Raw genomic sequence first — 20,150 nt, 5'->3', positions numbered from 1 at the left:
ATACAATTCGCCATTCAGCTTCGAAAATGTTAAAAATACTACATACCTCCAGGTCTAGGCCCCCCCACCCCTACAAACTGTCATATGGGCGCCCATGGGGAGTAGCAGACGAGGTAACCTATTCCATTCAAGGACAGACTAACCTAACTGCTAAATGCATGAACATGCCTACTGTAATTGATGTTGCAGTGATTCAGAACCTGATACCTGACATCATATTAGGTCATGATTTTCTGGTGGAATACAAGGTGATCCTAGACCATGCAGTTCATGAAGTCTTTTTTGAGAAAAGACAGACATCTGAGGATCGCCTGGCACGATGGAAATCTCCGGTCTCGCAAGGATACAGTAGTTGACGTAGACCTGGGAGATATCCAGTTAACGCATCTTCAACTGAGTGAAGAAGAGGAGCTGACACACACCTTAAAAGACTTTCCGGAAGTCATCACCAATAAAATAGGACGGACTACCACTGTAACGCACACCACTGAATGCAGCGCTTCTTCACCCATCAAGCAACGCCAATATCCAATCAACCAGGATAAGCGCAACTTCGTCATCCAGAAGATACAAGAAATGGAAGGGCAAGGTCTCATCAAACCCTCTACATCCTGTTGGGCTTCACCTATCTGTAGCACTAATGCAGTATTCAAAGATAGCAGATTCCCAGCACACAACACCCACAACATATTTACACAACTGACAGTGTCTCTTTTTTTAAAATAATCAAAGATGGTAATCTGTTGGATTTTACGTTCAAAATGTCCATTTCCAATTGGTTTAGTCCGTCTATAACAGAGCTGTCAACTAACGGGCTCATTTGCATTTCTCTCCACTTCCGGAATCAAGTCCACTTTATCTGCGTTTATCACATTTTTCTTTTCGCTGCCATAGTCAACTTCACTAAAACAACGAACTAGAGCAAACTGACTTAGAGCTGGATAATCCACGCGATACACAACAGACGAACTGACATTATACTCTAATGCTGCTACAGATGTACACACTCGAACAGAGCTCAGCCGTGTACTGCGTGCATGCAAGCAGAGCATCACGAGCGTTTGAACATTGTGTCATCGTTAGTCTTCGGCCGCAGTCAGCTATGTTTGAGCTCGTTCGTGCGCGTAGCGAGTAATTCATACGGAAAATGACCGATCACGTTATATCAACACCGGGGTTGAGAGTATGAATATTCACAACGGAGAAACTAACGCGGCCCAAATTTGCCCGTAAGAACGGATGAATCGGTGAAAAGGTTCTTATTGCGCACCTTAATATTGTCATATACGGCAGCAGCCGCGGTCGGGTGTGTATCAGAGCCTTGAATCACCCTTAGCAAGCCTTTTTCGTGCGTTCTCAATGTCCCATTACCGTAACGAATAGAAATAAATACTTGCGAGTTTTAAAATTTCCTAACGCTAAATGCGGATTTTGCCGTAATGTTAATTACGTTAAATGGAATATAAAATTGCATTGTTCTTATGGCATAATTTCGGGACTTGAAATTTCTTCTGTCAAATATGGTTTTACGTGAAATCGGGGTTATACTGTATTTTGTTTGTGACAGCAGTTGATCAGGTTATGTGTATGTTAATGTGAAGTTAAGGTGAAATAAATAAGTGTACCAACTGACAGCATTTTGTGTGCATCTTTGTGTTGTTGTAGTGATGTCAACATACAATGTTTTCGAATAGTTGTTAATGAAAGCCCCACCCCCCTTATTTAACCATAAATGTATAGCTTTCCTCTTGCACGCAAGATGTACATTGTGTTACATTTTCTTCTGTGGACTGGAAGCATAGCTTGAACTGGTAGATTTATCAGGTGACTGCGGTATCGCTTCAATGGATTGACAGGAATCAGACTCAGATACATAACACATCTTGTGCCTGGCAATGGTGTGCTGTCTTCTCTTTCAGATGATACAGACGAGATATTGCTGCTTCGGCTCTCACTTTCGCTATCACTATTTCTCTCCAGACACGACTCAGAGACAATGCTGGCACACGTGGGATGATTTGAAATAGTTTGATCACACATCGAAGTTATTTCACGAGAAGAAGAGAAACCTTTTCTCACACAAATAAGCTAATGGATACTCTAGAAAATGCAGCTGGATTCATGACTGCCTGGCACAGAAATTTCTCGCCTCAGGTGGTCACCATGTCCAGCTATATGCTAATGTGTGCAATCTTATTAGACATTAGGATCTTACAGTTTGAAATGGCAGCTAAATGCTTTTTTATGGTCCCCTCATCCTCTGAGCGAAATCTCATTGTAGGTTTCGATAGGAACACACTGTAAGTGAAATGCAAGTTATGACACTATTAGTTTCTACTAAACATGACTTAACATTACCGATATCATCATGACTTGTCAAAGCAGACACAAGACACAGTGGATGATATTTCACAATATTTAATGGTTAAGACTGCTTATGCTCCAACTCTTGTGTATTTCATAAAGATAATTACCTTCGAGAAGTAGCCAACCAAGTGGGCACCATGTTTATCAACCTCACACAGGATGTAGAAGAGGAACGGCTCCACATCAAAGTATAAAGTCTTGTGATCAAGAAACAACTTGGCCAACAAACAGAGATTCTGGCTGTAAATTTTATGATCTTTTCCATCCACTTCCCAAATAGATAAGGTACCCTTCCTATATATTTCCTTTCCTGGAGGTTGTCTTGAAGTACATTCACTCTGCAACAATAGTATATAAATTACAAGAAACAGATAGAGCACAGCAAAAGCAACCCCATCAGTACAACCGTAAAACTACATACCATGTGATATCGGTACGTTTTTTCAAGACGCATGTATTTAAGACAATATTCACATATCCATAGTTTAGGTTGTTTCCCATACTCCTCTGGATATGGACTGAAGTACCACGTATCAATTTCGTATCTTCCAATCTGAATTCTATCTATATATTTCACTTTCGTAATTGCTTCATGTTCTTTCTCTAAAGCTGCAGTAGTAGGATCCATTTCTGCATATGTCTAGGAGAAAAAAAGAATATAAAATGGAAACAACAATGATATGGCACCTTGAATAATTTCACTGAGAACAAATTTAATATTAACCAGTAACATAAAAAAAGGATATGATGGCATTAAACAAGTGCAGTTTTAGACCACAAAGATGTTTTCAGAACAGATTTTGAAGTAATAGAGCACTACTATGTTTTATTATGTTTATTTTTTGTAGACCTGGAACAGGATTACCGAAGGTAAATTTGAATTATTTCATACTTTCTCAGTCACAAATACTAGACGTAATCCTGTTGGTTATACAACACAAACCCAGAAGACTATAATTGATTTTCCAGATTGATTGTAATATTTAAAAAAATTCTGTTAGGAATTAAAGGCAGCAATAAGAATCAATGGTTCAATGCAGTAACAGGCTCAGGTAGACCATCCTCACAAGGCTCGACCAGCTAGAAACGCCGGCAACCATTGCATGTTTTAAGTATTGATGGCTATCACTTTACAATAGTATACCATCCTCATTTTCAATACAAAAGTGTCCATCTGTGTTACATGGGTCATGTTTTGGCTTGATGTTGAGGTCAAAAGTCCTCTTGTCTAAACTCCTCTGGTTAAAGTAAAAACATTTTTTGTCCGTTTTAAAATGGAAAATCTATCTTCCAAGATGCCGACATTCTGTTAATGGAGCAGCAGGAATCAAATGGTAGTGAGATATTGTGTTGCTCATGTCTTTTAAGTGTCAATCATGTTCACTGTCCTTTTAATTCTACACAATTTTCTCAGTGTTTTATTTGTTAGTGTATATATGTAACATTTTAAGCTTTCTACTGAAGATGGCTTTTAGAAAAGCCAAAACATGTCTAGTGAGACATTGTCCCATCTAACACAGATCAACACTTTTGTATTGAAAAGGAGGATAAGGTAAAGAATTTTCTATTGTAAAGTGAAAAAGAAAAGAATGAGTTAACAGGGAAATTTATAATTTCCAATAATGGACCAATTATATTGGAATTATGAATTTACTCATTCAGAACAAATATTTCTGGTTCCTTATGGGAATCAAAATCTACAGTGAAACTCGGTTAAGAAGTTTTCCTGCCTAAGAAGTGTGATATTGTTGGTCCCTTGATCGGTTGCATTAAGATATATGTATATTTATCCCACTTAAAGTGTTCTGTTGTAAATATATTTCCGGTTAAACAGTTCAAATTTTAGAGCCGCTTGAGATAGAAAACGTCCGCTCAAAGCAGCTCATGGTTCGAACCTCCAGGCGCCGCGCAAGTTGAATCCTGTGTTAGACCGTTTGCGCCTGTCATGGAGCCTCTCCAGGCTTGCCAAGGCCATATGACATCACCAACACCAGACACTCACTCTCACCTTGTGGAATCGAATCGAACCCATCAGTCGAAATTTCCACTCCACCGTTTACATCAAGCAGAATAGAATCGAATGGGATTCTACGCGGGAAACACAAAGCACGCAATGGATGGTTTGATAAAACTTTAAGGCAGTAAGTTGCGTGCCACGACAGGGTGAAGTCATTAATCGAGGTGGCCTCAACATTAATTAAAAACCGAAAAATGTATCTGTCCACAACACAGCAGCTTCTTATGCATTGCTGTACTGTTTGTTAGGAATACACGAACGACAACCGTAGGGAATGCTACGTACAAAATTGTTCACGGTAAATACTGTACATTCCAAGACATGTCAATTATCGTACTGACATACCGTACTGTATATGGACTCCAACATGATAATATGATTCTGAAATAAGGTCAACAATAATTGCAAAATAAAGTACCATATAGGCCTAATCTGCCACAAAATTGAATATTCTAACCTGTTTGATTTTTCATTCCCTTGCTTATTTCCTTCCAGACATTCTCTCTTACGTTGTTGTTGCAATAATGCTTATGGATCTTGCCGTACAAGAAATTACGTTTTGGAACTAAACTGATAAGATTTTCTGTGTCCATTATTAGTTAGGTGAATAAACTATTACAAAACTAAGATACTTCGCGACTCTACGCAAGAAACAGCCGACTTGCCAGCTGAAAGATCCCGATCGTTTACGAAGTTGAACGAATATTGATAACCAGTTGGGTGTTGGTGAGAGGGGGCCCGATACACAGACGCAGAGGCATTGCGATACCACGTGTTGGCATAAAATTGAAAGTTACTTTTATTTTTACCTTTATACGAGCTAAACATTGTATTATCGTGTTACTCGTAATTATTACATCACATTATTAGAACGTAGCACAAGGATGAGGAGACATGAAATAAAATTCTCGCAGGGAAAGAACTGTTTACGTTTAGATGTGCTAGCGTTGCTACTGCGCCTTTATCACTCGCACGTAATACCCCAATACTTCCCCATGCACTAATTTCTGCAACTTTGAACCTGCTTTTCTTTTCTTCATTACCTTTAGCATGAAGAGGATTAAACCAGGAAAATAAACTCAATATCGGCTTGTCCATGCGGTACTTGCGAAACAGCCAGAAACTACGCGTTGCCGTGACAACCAGTAGGAATGCCTAGGTCCTAAGAATCTCTAAGAATAAGTTGCCAGATTTCCCATTTGCTGCCATTAACCTTGAAGCAGGTTTTGGGGGGTGTGAAGAAGATAGAAAGCACATGCTAACGAACTGTAGTACACGTCCTTGTAAGCCTAAGCTACGGATCGCCAAGCATAGTGTAGCTTCGTAATTAGTGTGAACAAGAGACAGTGAAGTTAGTTGTACTTGTAATATCAACGTACGAACATTTTAAGTGAAAATAAGCGGAACTCAGAGAAGTGATCAAGCGAAAGGCACTAACAATTAAAGACAAAGTGGAGATTATAAGGAAAGTGGAATCATCTACACTTTCCCGTGTTGCTTTGGCGAAGGAGCTGGGGATGCCGCCGACTACTTTGAACGGCATTATAGCGAAGAAAGAGGAGATCTTGGCTTCTGCAGGGAATACTTCAGCAGATTGCAAGAAAGTTCAATCTGCAAAGTACGATGAAGTAGAACAAGCTCTACTAATATGGTTTAAACAGCAGCGAAGTTTAAACATACCTTTGAGCGGGACTATTGTGAAGGAGAAAGCTGAAGAAATTGCGTGCAAATTAAAAGTACCTTTTACCGCATCGAACGGGTGGCTGGACCGCTTTAAAAATCAAGCCAGTATCGTTTACAAAACAATTTGCGGCGAAGCAGAGAGTGTAAGTGCGGAGGAAACGGGAGCGTGGAAGGAAACAGTTTGGCCTGCTAAAATAAGCAGTTACAAACCTTGCAACGTTTTTAATCTCGATGAATTCGCACTTTTTTTACCAGCTTATCCCGGATAAATTTCTAGTTTTGAAGGGAGAATCTTGCCACGGGGGAAAACTAAGTAAATTGCGAGTCTTCTTTCTTTATTCGTGTCAGAAGTATCAACTTATAAATATTTAACAAAAAGCAACATCTACATTTCTACTACACAAATATACAAGTCTATTATACAATCACAGATAGAGCAACAATATTCAAGAGCTAGATGATGCTTGCCCAGTATTGGGCGACGTCAATAGCGTTGGGGGAGGCTGCAATCAAGTCTTTCATAGTGCACATTGAAGGACATAAAACACACTGACATAGATGTTGGATCGTCTGCTGCTCTCCGCAATCACAAAGTGATGAATCACTTGAGAAGCCCCACTTCCGCAAGTTTACTTTGGTTCTGCCGACTTCTGTACGGAGTCTGTTAAGGGCTTTCCATACTGTCCACTTCTCCTGGTGTCCACATGGAAGACTTTCCTTTGGCTCTATCCAGTTGGAAAGGTGGTGGATTCTTTCTTTCCACATTGTGACTCTAGCATTCTCTGCTTTCCCCTCAAGGTTGACTGATGTGCGGAGAAAACTTTTCCTAGATTTTAGCCTCTGTGTGGCTGGTTGGTATCCATAGAGAGGATGTGCTTCTGAAGAAGATGCCTGGAGCCTTTCTTTGTTAGCTGCTACCTCCCTACGAATCTCACCGGGAGCAATACCAGCTAAAAGTTGGACCTTCTCAATGGGTGTAGGTTTCAAACATCCAGTGATGATCCTGCAGCTTTCGTTTAAAGCTATGTCGACCTGCTTCGTATGAGCTGACCTGTACCAAACTGGGGAGGCATATTCTCCTGCAGAATAGCATAGAGCTAGAGCTGATGTTCTAATTGTTTGTGGTTGTGTTCCCCAACTTGTTCCTGATAACTTTCGTAGAATGTTGTTTCTGGCAGCTATCTTTTGTTTCAGGTTTTGGCAATGTTTCTTATATGTTAATGTGCGATCCAGCATAACTCCCAGGTACTTTGGCGTAAAGCAGTGTTCCAGTAAGTTCCCCTTCCATAGTACTTTGAGTTTCTGAGAGGCCTGCGCATGCCGCAGATGGAACGCACAGATTTGAGTCTTAGCTGGATTTGGTTTGAGTTGGTTTTTCTCATAATAGTTACCTAGCTCTTCTAATGCAGCAGTTAAAGAGATCTCTGCTTCATCAAAGGTATCAGTTTGAGTAGTAAGTGCAAGGTCATCGGCATAGATAAAGCTTTTAGTATTTTCTGGTAATGGCTGGTCATTAGTGTAGATGTTGAAAAGAACAGGAGCCAGTACACTGCCTTGAGGTAGTCCATTCCTTTGATTCCTCCATCTGCTTCGGCGTCCTTGGAATTCGACAAAAAAGCGACGATTTTCCAGGAGAGTAGCTATCATCTTGGTTACCTTGATGTCTGTAATCATTCTATAAAGTTTGTGTAATAATATCCTGTGATTTACTGTATCGTAGGCGGCTGAGAGGTCCACAAAAGCCACACCAGTAATCTTCTTCATTTCAAACCCGTCCTCGATATGCTGGGTTAGATGTAAAACCTGTGCTGTGCAACTCTTTCCTGGGCGGAAGCCACATTGCTGAGGGATTAGGACTTGGTCTACTACTCCCATTAAGCGATTGAGCAACATTCTTTCCATTATTTTGTATAGGTGGCAGAGTAAGGAGATTGGTCTGAAATTTTTAGGGTTCGAAGGTTCCTTTCCAGGTTTCAGAAATGCGATCACCTTGGATTTTCTCCATATTTTTGGAATTTTTAGGGAAGTAAAGCAGTTGTTGAAGAATTTTAAAAGCCATGCCTGTGTGGTTGAACTGAAGTGTTTTATTTGTTCTATTGTGATATCATCTAATCCTGCCGCTTTTCCATTTTTGGCGCATTGAATCGCTTTCTGTAATTCCGTTATTTCAAATGGCCGGGATAGGTTACTGGACTTCATTACCTCGCTTTTTAGGATATTATGTTCCATCTTCCTGATGAAGCTGATTCCTGCTCGTGGTGCCCCTGCATAGGTACCTGGATTAAAATTCCAGTACTGAACTGAACGTCAGCATTCCAGAAGTATCTACCAGTATCTACCAGTCAATTGCGAGTTACAGTATTGGTTGGTGTCAATATGGAAGGAACTGAAAAACCACCTCTACTGATGATCGGGAAGTCTAGGAAGGCACGTTGTTTTAAAAATGTTGGGACTTTACCGTGCAAGTACACCAGCAACAAGTCAGCTTGGATGACAAGTTCCCTGTCTGAAGAGTATATGCAGGCATTAGATACCAAAATGGGGAGCCAGAACAGGAAGACTGTGGTGTTTACGGACCAAGGAGTGGCCCCATTTAAGGAACATCAAGGTAGAATTTTTTCCACGGAATACTACATCGGTACTACAGCCCATGGACCAAGGAATCATTAAGGTATTGAAGCAGAGGTACCGAAAATCAGTTGTGCGCTGTATGCTGCTATGCACGGAAGCAGACAAACCCATCTACAAACCATCTCTTTTAGACACAATGCAGTTCATTGCCTCATCATGGGATTCAGTGGAGCTTGTAAATAATAGCAAATTGCTTCAAGAAAGCAGGCTTCGGTGGTGGTTCCAACAGCATTGTTATGGAAGTTGGTGATGAAGAGCCAGGGTGCTGGAAAACTATACAGGAGAAGATGGAGATTACCAGTAGTTTCGACAACTTGACTGTCATGGATGATATGGTAATCACTCAAGTTTAAAAACTTCATGTTAATTCCGTATTGAACCCAGAATCTAATAGAAACATTAGATGGTAATCTTTGTGAGAAGCAGACTATCGATGAGATCTGCAAGGAAGTTCAGGCAGGAGATGAGGAGATTGAAGAAGAAGAAGAAGAAGAAGAAGAAGAAGAAGAAGAAGAAGAAGAAGAAGAAGAAGAAGAAGAAGAAGAAGAAGAAGAAGAAGAGAATCCCACAAGACCATCTTGCAGTGAGGCAAGCATCTGCCTTGAAAAACTGAGGCGGTTTATGGAAGGTTCAGTCTGTGTGCCTCAGAACACATGAAAGGCAATGTGGGAAATGGAGAGGTTTATACTTCAAGAAAACAGTAAAAACCTAAAACAGTCAACCCTGGACAATTTCTTTTCCAAGTAGGAGCCTAGACTTTTGTGTTTGGAAATGTATTTAATGTCTAATGGAGTACGGCATTTACATAATGTACAGTTACCATCTACCGTTTTAATGTTCTCTTGTGCAAAGTTTTATATAATATGTTCCCTTCTCTTATCAAGAATTTTTATAATACAGTATTTTACTTTATCTCTAAAAATACATGTCATGATAATGTAATATTTATATTGTGGCTTTCTTTCAGCAGCTCTTGTATATCAGCCTATTGTTCACAAACAAGGAAATCTGTTGGCTGTGTGTTTCACATGTATGTCAAAGTACAGAATAAGTTTTCGGGCACTACCCCTTTTAAGAAGTTTCCTGCTTAAGAAGTTAAATTTTTTTTTTTAATGGTCCCTTGAAAAACTTCTTAACAGAGTTTCACTGTATATCATTAGAAATTACAAGTTGGTGACTAGTTGCATGAGAGTTGCACGCAAGCTTGTTCATGCATAGTTGAATGCGCTGTTGCACACAGTTCGTTCCATATGTAACTGATTATTAATCAGTCATATAACGGTTGCATTCCAGATGCAAAGCAACCTCAATTGCATTGTAGTAGCAGTCTCATGCTTGGTGCTGCAATACAAATCGTGAACATCAAATTTGGGGAAGAAGTTGAAAAATATCCTGAGTCGTACAAGTATCACGTGCAAGGCTAGGCAACAAAAGACAGAAGAGAAAAAAACATGGACTCAAGTGTTAAAAGAAGTCAGCTGTATGAACAGCTGGACACATTTGAAGGAGGAAAGAAGATATTCCGCCTAGCCAAATCCCTGCAACTGCTCTAAGGAAAATATGGGTCACCTCATTCACATCAAAGACGAAAAATTACCAAGTCCTCCGAGAGTTGACTGCCATCTTGAATTGATGGAGCAACTACTTAAGAAAAGTCAGTACTGTGAAGTTTCTCCATGTGCTCATTAACAGAGCTGAATGCATCCTTGCATCAGCTCCAACCATCTCAATGAAAGACAAGTTCAGCAGGCAGAACACCCAGCTGAAAATGCTTGATCAGCATGGTGCTGAACTCTTGGTATCCTAGTTCAATCAAATTGTGAAGGAAGGAATAGTGTCCCAGATCTGGAACTCCAGCACATCAATACCAGGGAATAATTCAGTAGCCAGCCCTTTTTTTAAAATTAGGAGCCAGCAAATTTTTGCAAATAAAGATTATGAAAACTACGTCTTGTTTTTGAAATGCTTCCTTAAGTAGTCCAGTCTATCAATTCATGTAAGAATGGAATAGAAACAATTTATATCTTAAGAGATACTAACCCAAATAGCCACCAGTTGCCTTCAAGGTCAGTATGTTTTGAAATTACACTACATGTGCCTGTTTGATTTCCCACCAAAATACCAAGGATCACTACATTTTGTTGCATCAAAGTCCTTTATAGATGGTCCATTCAAAGAGATCATCATGAGATCATTTAAGTTCTTCACGGCAAGCTTGATTCACAGATTGTGTTTAATAATATTCATTGTGCTGAACCCTTGCTCACATGAGTTTGATACAGGAATTGTTGCCATTATACTGAGGAGCCTTCCTAAAATCGGAGATCGTCCTTCCACAGTCTGCGATTTTTAAGTAGATCATTTAATGGAAGTCATTTACCGACTATTTTGAACTCGACCACTCGCTCATTATGTCTTCTATGTTGTTCTCCTCAATTTGAAGGTGTTTTGAAAAATTAGTGGCCAGAAGCTGTATTTCACTGTTGCCATAATTTTCCAATTGTTTTTCTGATGGCCAGGAATATGTGTCAAAAACACCATTGGCGCTTGGAATATTCTCATTTTGAAGAAATGTGTCTTTCAGAAAGTTAATCCCACTTGGCAAAATATGTTCCCTCTCGCTCGTGAAATTCTTATCCACAATAGAGAATTGGGAAAAGTTAATATCCACCTTTTCAATACAATGGATTACGTGAGGGTTTTACATTTAAAACATCACGTTTATTTACATCTGGTACCGGTTTCGACAATGTTTGATGTCATCATTAGCCAAGGACAATTGTAAAAAGATATATTACATTAATCATGACTCCTACAGTAATATAACATGTAATGAATATAAACATGAAAATAATTAAAAATATATACATATATAAGCTGACAGTCAATGGGATAAAAGATTGTTTTATAAGGTGTACACCTTTGTATTTTAGTTAAAAAAGGAGAAAGTATTGAAAGTGAAGTATAATAATCAGCTTTTAGTGACATATTTGTCTGCTGAACAGTATGGTTGTGTTTTTGGAGGCTTTATAGCCATGTTTAACATTATAAAAGTAGACACATGCTTAGTTATGAGTGTTTCTAAATAAAAATATGTACAGTAAAATCTAGAAAGTATTCGAATATGGCTTCAGCTTAAAAGATTGAATGTCACTGCACATTGATGTTGGCATATAAAATGTCCGTTGGTGGATTCTATGTATAAGTTGTTTGTACTCTAATTTATATCAGTTCTGTTGTAATGGTATTGAAGAGATTCTTGTTTAAATTAAATTATCAATCAATACTGATCTGCATTTAGGGCAGTCGCCCAGGTGGCAGATTCCCTATTTGTTGTTTTTCTAGCCTTTTCCTAAATGATTTCAAAGAAAGTGGAAATTTATTGAACGTCTCCCTCGGTAAGTTATTCCAAACCCTAACTCCCCTTCCTATAAATGAATATTTGCCCCAGTTTGTCCTCTTGAATTCCAACTTTGTCTTCATATTGTGATCTTTCCTACTTTTATAAACGCCATTCAAACTTATTCGTCTACTAATGTCAATCCACGCCATCTCTCCGCTGACAGCCCGGAACATACCACTTAGTCGAGCAGCTCTTCTTCTTTCTCTCAATTCTTCCCAACCCAAACATTGCAACATTTTTGTAACGCTACTCTTTTGTCGGAAATCGCCCAGAACAAATCGAGCTGCTTTTCTTTGGATTTTTTCCAGTTCTTGAATTAGGTAATCCTGGTGAGGGTCCCATACTCTAGTTAGGGTCTTACCAGAGACTTATATGCCCTCTCCTTTACATCCTTACTACAACCCCTAAACACCCTCATAACCATGTGCAGAGATCTGTACCCTTTATTTACAATCCCATTTATGTGATTACTCCAATGAAGATCTTTCCTTATATTAACACCTAGATACTTACAATGATCCCCAAAAGGAACTTTCACCCCATCAACGCAGTAATTAAAACTGAGAGGACTTTTCCTACTTGTAAAACTCACAACCTGACTTTTAACCCCGTTTATCAACATACCATTGCCTGCTGTCCATCTCACAACATTTTCGAGGTCACGTTGCAGTTGCTCACAATCTTGTAACTTATTTATCACTCTATAGAGAATAACATCATCCGCAAAAAGCCTTACCTCCGATTTCACTCCTTTACTCATATCATTTATATATATAAGAAAACATAAAGGTCCGATAATACTGCCTTGAGGAATTCCCCTCTTAATTATTACAGGGTCGGATAAAGCTTCACCTACTCTAATTCTCTGAGATCTATTTTCTAGAAATATAGAAACCCATTCACTCACTCTTTTGTCTAGTCCAATTGCACTCATTTTTGCCAGTAGTCTCCCATGATCCACCCTATCAAATGCTTTAGACAGATCAATCGCGATACAGTCCATTTGACTTCCAGAATCCAAGATATCTGCTATATCTTGCTGGAATCCTACAAGTTGAGCTTCAGTGGAATAACCTTTCCTAAAACCGAATTGCCTTCTATCGAACCAGTTATTAATTTCACAAACATGTCTTATATAATCAGAAAGAATGCCTTCCCAAAGCTTACATACAATGCATGTCAAACTTACTGGCCTGTAATTTTCAGCTTTATGTCTATCACCCTTTCCTTTATACACAGGGGTAACTATAGCAACTCTCCATTCATCTGGTATAGCTCCTCCGACCAAACAATAATCAAATAAGTACTTCAGATATGGTACTATATCCCAACCCATTGTCTTTAGTATATCCCCAGAAATCTGATCAATTCCAGTCGCTTTTCTAGTTTTTAACTTTTGTATCTTATTGTAAATGTCATTGTTATCATATGTAAATTTTATTACTTCTTTGGCCTTAGTCTCCTCCTCTATCTCGACATTATCCTTGTAACCAACAATCTTTACATACTGCTGACTGAATACTTCTGCCTTTTGAAGATCCTCACATACACTCTCCCCTTGTTCATTAATTATTCCTGGAATGTCCTTCTTGGAACCTGTTTCTGCCTTAAAGTACCTATACATACCCTTCCATTTTTCACTAAAATTCGTATGACTGCCAATTATGCTTGCCATCATGTTATCCTTAGCTGCCTTCTTTGCTAGGTTCAATTTTCTAGTAAGTTCCTTCAATTTCTCCTTACTTCCACAGCCATTTCTAACTCTATTTCTTTCCAGTCTGCACCTCCTTCTTAGTCTCTTTATTTCTGTATTATAATAAGGCGGGTCTTTACGATTCCTTACCACCCTTAATGGTACAAACCTGTTTTCGCATTCCTCAACAATTTCTTTAAACCCATCCCAGAGTCTGTTTACATTTATATTTACCGTTTTCCACCGATCATAGTTACTTTTTAGAAACTGCCTCATGCCTGCTTTATCAGCCATATGGTACTGCCTAACAGTCCTACTTTTAAGACCTTCCTTTCTATCACATTTATTTTTAACTACCACAAAAACAGCTTCATGATCACTAATACCATCTATTACTTCAGTTTCCCTATAGAGCTCATCTGGTTTTATCAGCACGACATCCAGGATATTTTTCCCTCTGGTTGGTTCCATCACTTTCTGAATCAGCTGTCCTTCCCATATTAACTTATTTGCCATTTGTTGGTCATGCTTCCTGTCGTTCGCATTTCCTTCCCAATTGACATCTGGCAAATTCAGATCTCCCGCTACAATCACATTTCTTTCCATGTCGTTTCCCACATAGCTGACTATCCTATCAAATAATTCCGAATCCGCGTCAGTGCTACCCTTTCCCGATCTGTACACTCCAAATATATCAAGTTGCCTATTATCTTTAGAAATGAGCCTTACACCTAGAATTTCATGTGTCTCATCTATAACTTTTTCAACCCCACCTCTAAATGGTTAACAGAGTGGTCTTTATCCCCAGCTCGGGCAATAGTGGATATTAATAACCCATCCACAAAGCTGGCAGGCTTTGATCTGCCACGTTGCACCTGGAGTAGACTAAACCGCATGAGATGTGGAGTAGGTAGAATAGCATCTACTTTACACGCCTGGGGCTGGTCAGTTTCTCCATACTGTGATTGTGGGGAGGTTCGACAAACAATGAAACATGTAGTGCAGGAATGTCCACTCCGTGCTTTCACTGGCACCATGGAAGACGTCAACACAGCAACACCCGAAGCAGTGAAGTGGGTGGCGGGTTTGGACATTCACATTTAGTGACATGTACATCACTCGCACTCAGTGTGTATATATGAACTGTCAGAGTTGATAGGTGGATAGCGATGTAAATATATTGTGTTTTCTTCTTGTACTTTCAAACTTTGTAAATTGCTTTCTTTGACTGTATAGATATGATAATTTGTATTTACTTTGTACTCATCTTTCACTGGTTGTGTAAATAGTTTATGGGTTGTCATTATTCATCATACGCCAAATAAATAATAATAAACTTTTTCGTAGCTTACAAATTCTTCTTTCACCAGAATGAACACTATGAGTTGCAAGTACATAGGTTGTTCGAGAAGGATCTTGAACCAAGGCGGAACCTATAAGAAAATATAATCCGCGATTTTAGAATTACGTAAGCCGGGAATGTATATTATTAATAAAAGAATAGCAGACTCACCTCGGATGCCAAGCTAGTATCAGATGTGTCAGAGAGGAACCAACGGACTAACTGGAGGTAGAGGCGGGTCTGCACGAATGCAGTGAGGGGCGGAGTTTCTAAGTAGGAGGGAGGGGAAGGGGAAGGGCAATAGAGGCGGGACTATAGTAAGGTGGGCGCGGAGAGCGGTAGGGGTAATACTTGAGCATGTTATGTATTGTTTTGATGACTGATTGATTTTCGGGTATTTTTAGATTATTTAAAATTTTAATGAACGTGTCAAACAAGATCGTAGGTTTCTCAGAGAGGTCATTGAGATTATAATTAGGGTTATAGTACTGATCAAGTGATATATAGAATTGTTCTGTTAAATCGAGTGCAGGGCCTTTATTTATTATTTCGATGATGTCTATGTCTTGGTCTAAGCCTTGAAATTTGTGTTTGCAGTCGTTTATATGTTGTCCTACTGCAGAGAATCTTCGGTATTTGATAGCGTTTACATGTTTTGTATATCTAATTTTGAATGATCTACCGGTCTGTCCGAGATAAGTACTGAGGCAGTCGTTACAATGAAATTTATATACACCTGACTTTTCAAATGGGTTGGAAGTGTTGATTGAGTTAGAATTGTGTAGAATGTCTAAGTTTCTATTATTGGTTCTGAAGGAGATGTTGATATTCTGTTTCTTAAATATGTTTGTAATTGGATGGATGTCGTTGTTAAAGGTGAAGGCTGCAAAAGTTTTTGGTTTAATAGTTTCTTTAAGTAGGTTGGATTTTGAGCGATGTTTGAACTTGCTAATTATACTTTCTATAAAACTCTTGTTGTAGCCATTATAGAATGCTATCTTGCGTATGGTATTTAATTCTTTATTGAGGTCTGATTTGGACATAGGTATGTTGAAGGCTCGATATACTAGACTATTGTAAGTTGCCCGTTTATGATTAAGGGGATGAATGGAGTCCTGTTTTATTGTAGTACCAGTATGCGTAGGTTTTCTGTAAATTTTATATTTGAAGGAAGAGGGGAGCCTAGTGATAGTGAGATCTAGGAAATTAATGGTCTTGTTAACTTCGGACTCTAATGTAAATTTAATGTCTGCATCGATAGTGTTTAAATGTGTTAAAGTAGTAACTGCGTCTATGGAACGTTGGTCCATTATGATAAATACGTCATCGATATACCTTTTCCCAATTCTCTATTGTGAATCTGGATTCAATACGGAACCTAAAGAATGAAATTCTTAATGTTAAATTCTTATCCGACACACCTGATAATTGTATTCTACTGAAAACTCCTGAAGTGTTGTAGCAGAAACAAACTTTTCTTCCATTGGGCCCTTGGTGTTCTGAAGTTGCTGCAAGAATTAACTGCATTATTTACATGCACTCTTATCTGACTTAAAATCAGATCATGCCTCTGAAATACAAGTGAAAGTCTTTTGAATATACTCCGATGTCATACAAGAAGTGAAGTCTTCTTTGAACTTCTTTAGAAGAACTTTAGCTGTGATTCCCTCTTCACCTTTCCTTTCAGAAATATTATCTAAATGCACCACTAGGCATTCCCAGTGCTTGACAACTGCATTTGCTTGCTACCCATCTAACTTTGTGTAAGTACTGTAATACAGATATTTCACATGCTACACCTATTAGTTATGTACCCGTGAAGAGTTCTGTTTCTAGAGCTTCCATACAGCCATTGTTTGTTTCATCCTCCAATGACACAAAGGAAAAACATGTCTCCTTCAACTTATCTTCTTTTAAAACACGAATGTAAAGTATCAGGTCCTCACCATCAGATTTATCTGTTGATCCATCGAGTAACATACTGACGTGAACTTTCCTTAATTTCACATATCAAATCTTCACAAAGATCTGAGGCAATGCATGAAATAAATTCTCTGCATTGTTTATCATTCACATACTTCCCTGAATCAGTAACATTCAACTTGCTTAACAATGCAACCAAACCTTCAAAATCAGGGTAGGATGTTATTTTTTGCAATATGATAAGATGCCATGAAGAATGCATTCATATGCTATAACATATTAGCATCAATTTTCTTTATGCACTTAGCTAAAAGTGTACATTAGGGATTTTTCTTGAAACTTTCAGCCTCCTGACACTTCAAGTGAGGATAGGATTTTTTGTGTTGTTTACAAGTTTACAGTTTAAATGGTCCTAAAAATCCAGATACAACTTTAGAATTTTGGTCGGCAATACTAGGAAAGTTAGTGCACAATTCACACTTATTAATTCCTTCTTCATAGTGCACCACGGTAGTAATTCAAGCCACGAATGTCTAAAATTGCCTGATAATTGATATTTCAACGTATTTTTAATGTTTGACCATAAATTTCACACTGGCCATTGCCGTCCTGAACACTACAATTGGCACTTCCATCAAGTGTTTTCTCACATTCACTCGCTTCTGTATCACTTTGTGTTACAATTACTTGTGTTACTTATGAAGAAATCTGAAGGAATACACAGTTTTTTCTCGCATCAGTCAATTTGTGCAGCTTTGTTCTTTTCATTTTGCCACTTTTATCAACACAGAAACGTAAAACAAATAACAGACTACAATAAATCACCAGCGTTAAATGGCTGCCGAGTTTGCGGGCTTCGATATCTGATGCAACGTTACCAATTTTCCATAACTGCACAGGAATGAAAACAACCATATTTGAAAAGTGCAAACCGTTCAATACCAAGATGCTTTAATTAAATTAAAAGTATAAATAATGTTCAGTGAAAATACACAAATTGATGAACACAACATTCCGTATGTTTTAAACGCAATGAATGAATTCCACGGGAATTTATCGACACTGATTTGGCGGTAGTAGTTTAGGAACGGCTAGTTGCGGGAAGGAAGGCAGTAATGTAGTGTTTGTAGAATTATTTAACGTACTAGTTCTCTGCATTTCTCCACAACTCTGGTCTGATCCTTGTACTCGGCTACCGATAACTGATCATCTGTAATGGAACTCAATGTCTACATGAGAGGCTACTTGTTTGACGGGTTACAATGACGTCTCCCATTATCGCTAGGCAAATCTCGCACAGAACTGAAACGTCAAGTTCCAAGGCATGAAACTCAATTACAGAATATTCAAGACTCTGCCAAAAGCAGTAAAAATTTTAAAAGTAGATAGTAGAATATATGAGCTACAGAAAACACGCAAAACATCATACGACTTGTAACTTTATAAAGTGGTGGAAACGTACATGTAAGGAAACTCTGGATTTCAAAAAATAAATTTTCAAAACCAAATTTGAAAATTCAGGCACCCGGTATTTTTTGACTCATTTGAAAAGGCAAGGGAGACACCAGCAAATGAATCAACTATCGCCCTATTTGTGGCACACTATGAAGATTTTTCAGCAAGTTCTTGACAGCTGCCTCTGGAGCATCAACAATGTTACAAGTGATCAATGTGGATGTGGCACACCAGATGCCATTCATGCCGTCAGACTGCTCAGGGAGAAGAACACGCAAGTTCACACTGCCTTCCTAGAGCTATGAATTCTTCGTACATGCACATGCTTCATGTGGTGCAGTACTTGCCAGACACACACGGAGATGCTCTTGTATGCTGGCAACGTTTTCCTCACTAATGTCCAGGACGAGCTGAAATTGGACTCAAATTAAATGTTGAGAAAATGGGAGTTCATGAAAAGAAAGAAGTGATGAGTTTGAGATCGGCAGCTAGTAACTAAAGCAGGATGACAATGACTCACATACAAGGTTAATATTATATTATATTATAGGCATAAAAAGTGGCGTAGGGATGTGGCGACCCCATCGCCCAGTGGGAAACCACTGCAATCAGCTACCCGAGTATTGGCGGGAAAACCATAACATATGCGGAGTATGGAGGAAATGCCTACTTCCAGTCCTGAACAACTAGGATGAACGTGTAGCACTTCATTCATCACCAATTCATACTTCATTAATCACCTTTCCAGATCACATCTGGAATTGTAAAGCCTGACCTTGGTCAGAAATGTTTCGATCGAAAGATCAGACAATCAATGATGATGAGTCTTCTAATGAATAAATCCACCGGTGTGGACAAACAACAACAAGGATCTGCACAAAGACACCACTCGGAATCGGTGGGGTGTCAAGTAGAAGACCTAGGCGAATCGGAGCGCCTGGAAGCCCAACAGACAATCGACAGACAGCTGACAGACAGTGGACTAACCCAACAATGTAAGAAGAGACTTAAGTTCAACAAATCAGGAAAATTTTCATACTTTGCAACATTAAACATTAATTCACTAAGTAAGGTGGGCAAGTTGAAACATTTAACTGATGTGATGGACCAACATAGGATTTTAATAATGGCTTTACAAGAACTTAGGAACACAGACCAGGACCCAATTGAATCAGGAGGTTATCGTCTCTACAAAGGACCTCCAGGAGAAAGAGTAATGAAGAATGTCCCTCAATTTGGTGTAGGTTTTCTTGTTCATAGTAGCATAATAGACTCAATTGAAGAATTTTCTTCAAAATCTTCGAGGATGGCACTTCTAACAATTAAAGTAGGGAATAAAACTTATACTTTAATAAATGTCCATGCACCAACAAATGACAAAAACAATAAAGATAGAGAAGGAGTTGAAAACTTTTGGGAGGAACTTGATTACATATTAGCGAAGATCCCTGATGAGCATATAAAAATCTTACTTGGAGATTTCAATGCTAAAATAGGCAGAGAAAAGAAGTATCGCACAGTTGTAGGAAAATGGCCAGCTCATAAATTAACGAACAAAAATGGCCAAAGATTAATTGAACTTTGTGCAGATCATAGACTCGTTTTGGAAACCACCAGATTCATGAGGCGACCACAT

At 38.7% G+C, this 20,150-nt stretch overlaps 1 protein-coding gene across 2 annotated transcripts in view; it reads right to left on the bottom strand.

Annotated features, from left to right (window-relative positions):
* Positions 1-20,150, bottom strand: part of LOC136879058 (histone acetyltransferase KAT8) — a 141,801-nt gene that overhangs the window by 55,701 nt on the left and 65,950 nt on the right. For both annotated transcript variants that reach the window (XM_067152796.2, XM_067152797.2), the window contains 2 exons: positions 2,789-3,007; positions 2,475-2,705 (listed from right to left, as the gene is read on the bottom strand). In XM_067152796.2, coding sequence (XP_067008897.1) covers positions 2,475-2,705; positions 2,789-3,007 — 450 coding nt within the window. The remainder of the gene's footprint in view (positions 1-2,474; positions 2,706-2,788; positions 3,008-20,150) is intronic.

Source organism: Anabrus simplex, chromosome 8, assembly GCF_040414725.1.
Source record: "Anabrus simplex isolate iqAnaSimp1 chromosome 8, ASM4041472v1, whole genome shotgun sequence".
Taxonomy (NCBI): domain Eukaryota; kingdom Metazoa; phylum Arthropoda; class Insecta; order Orthoptera; family Tettigoniidae; genus Anabrus; species Anabrus simplex.
This window is presented reverse-complemented; position numbering and strand designations above follow the sequence as displayed.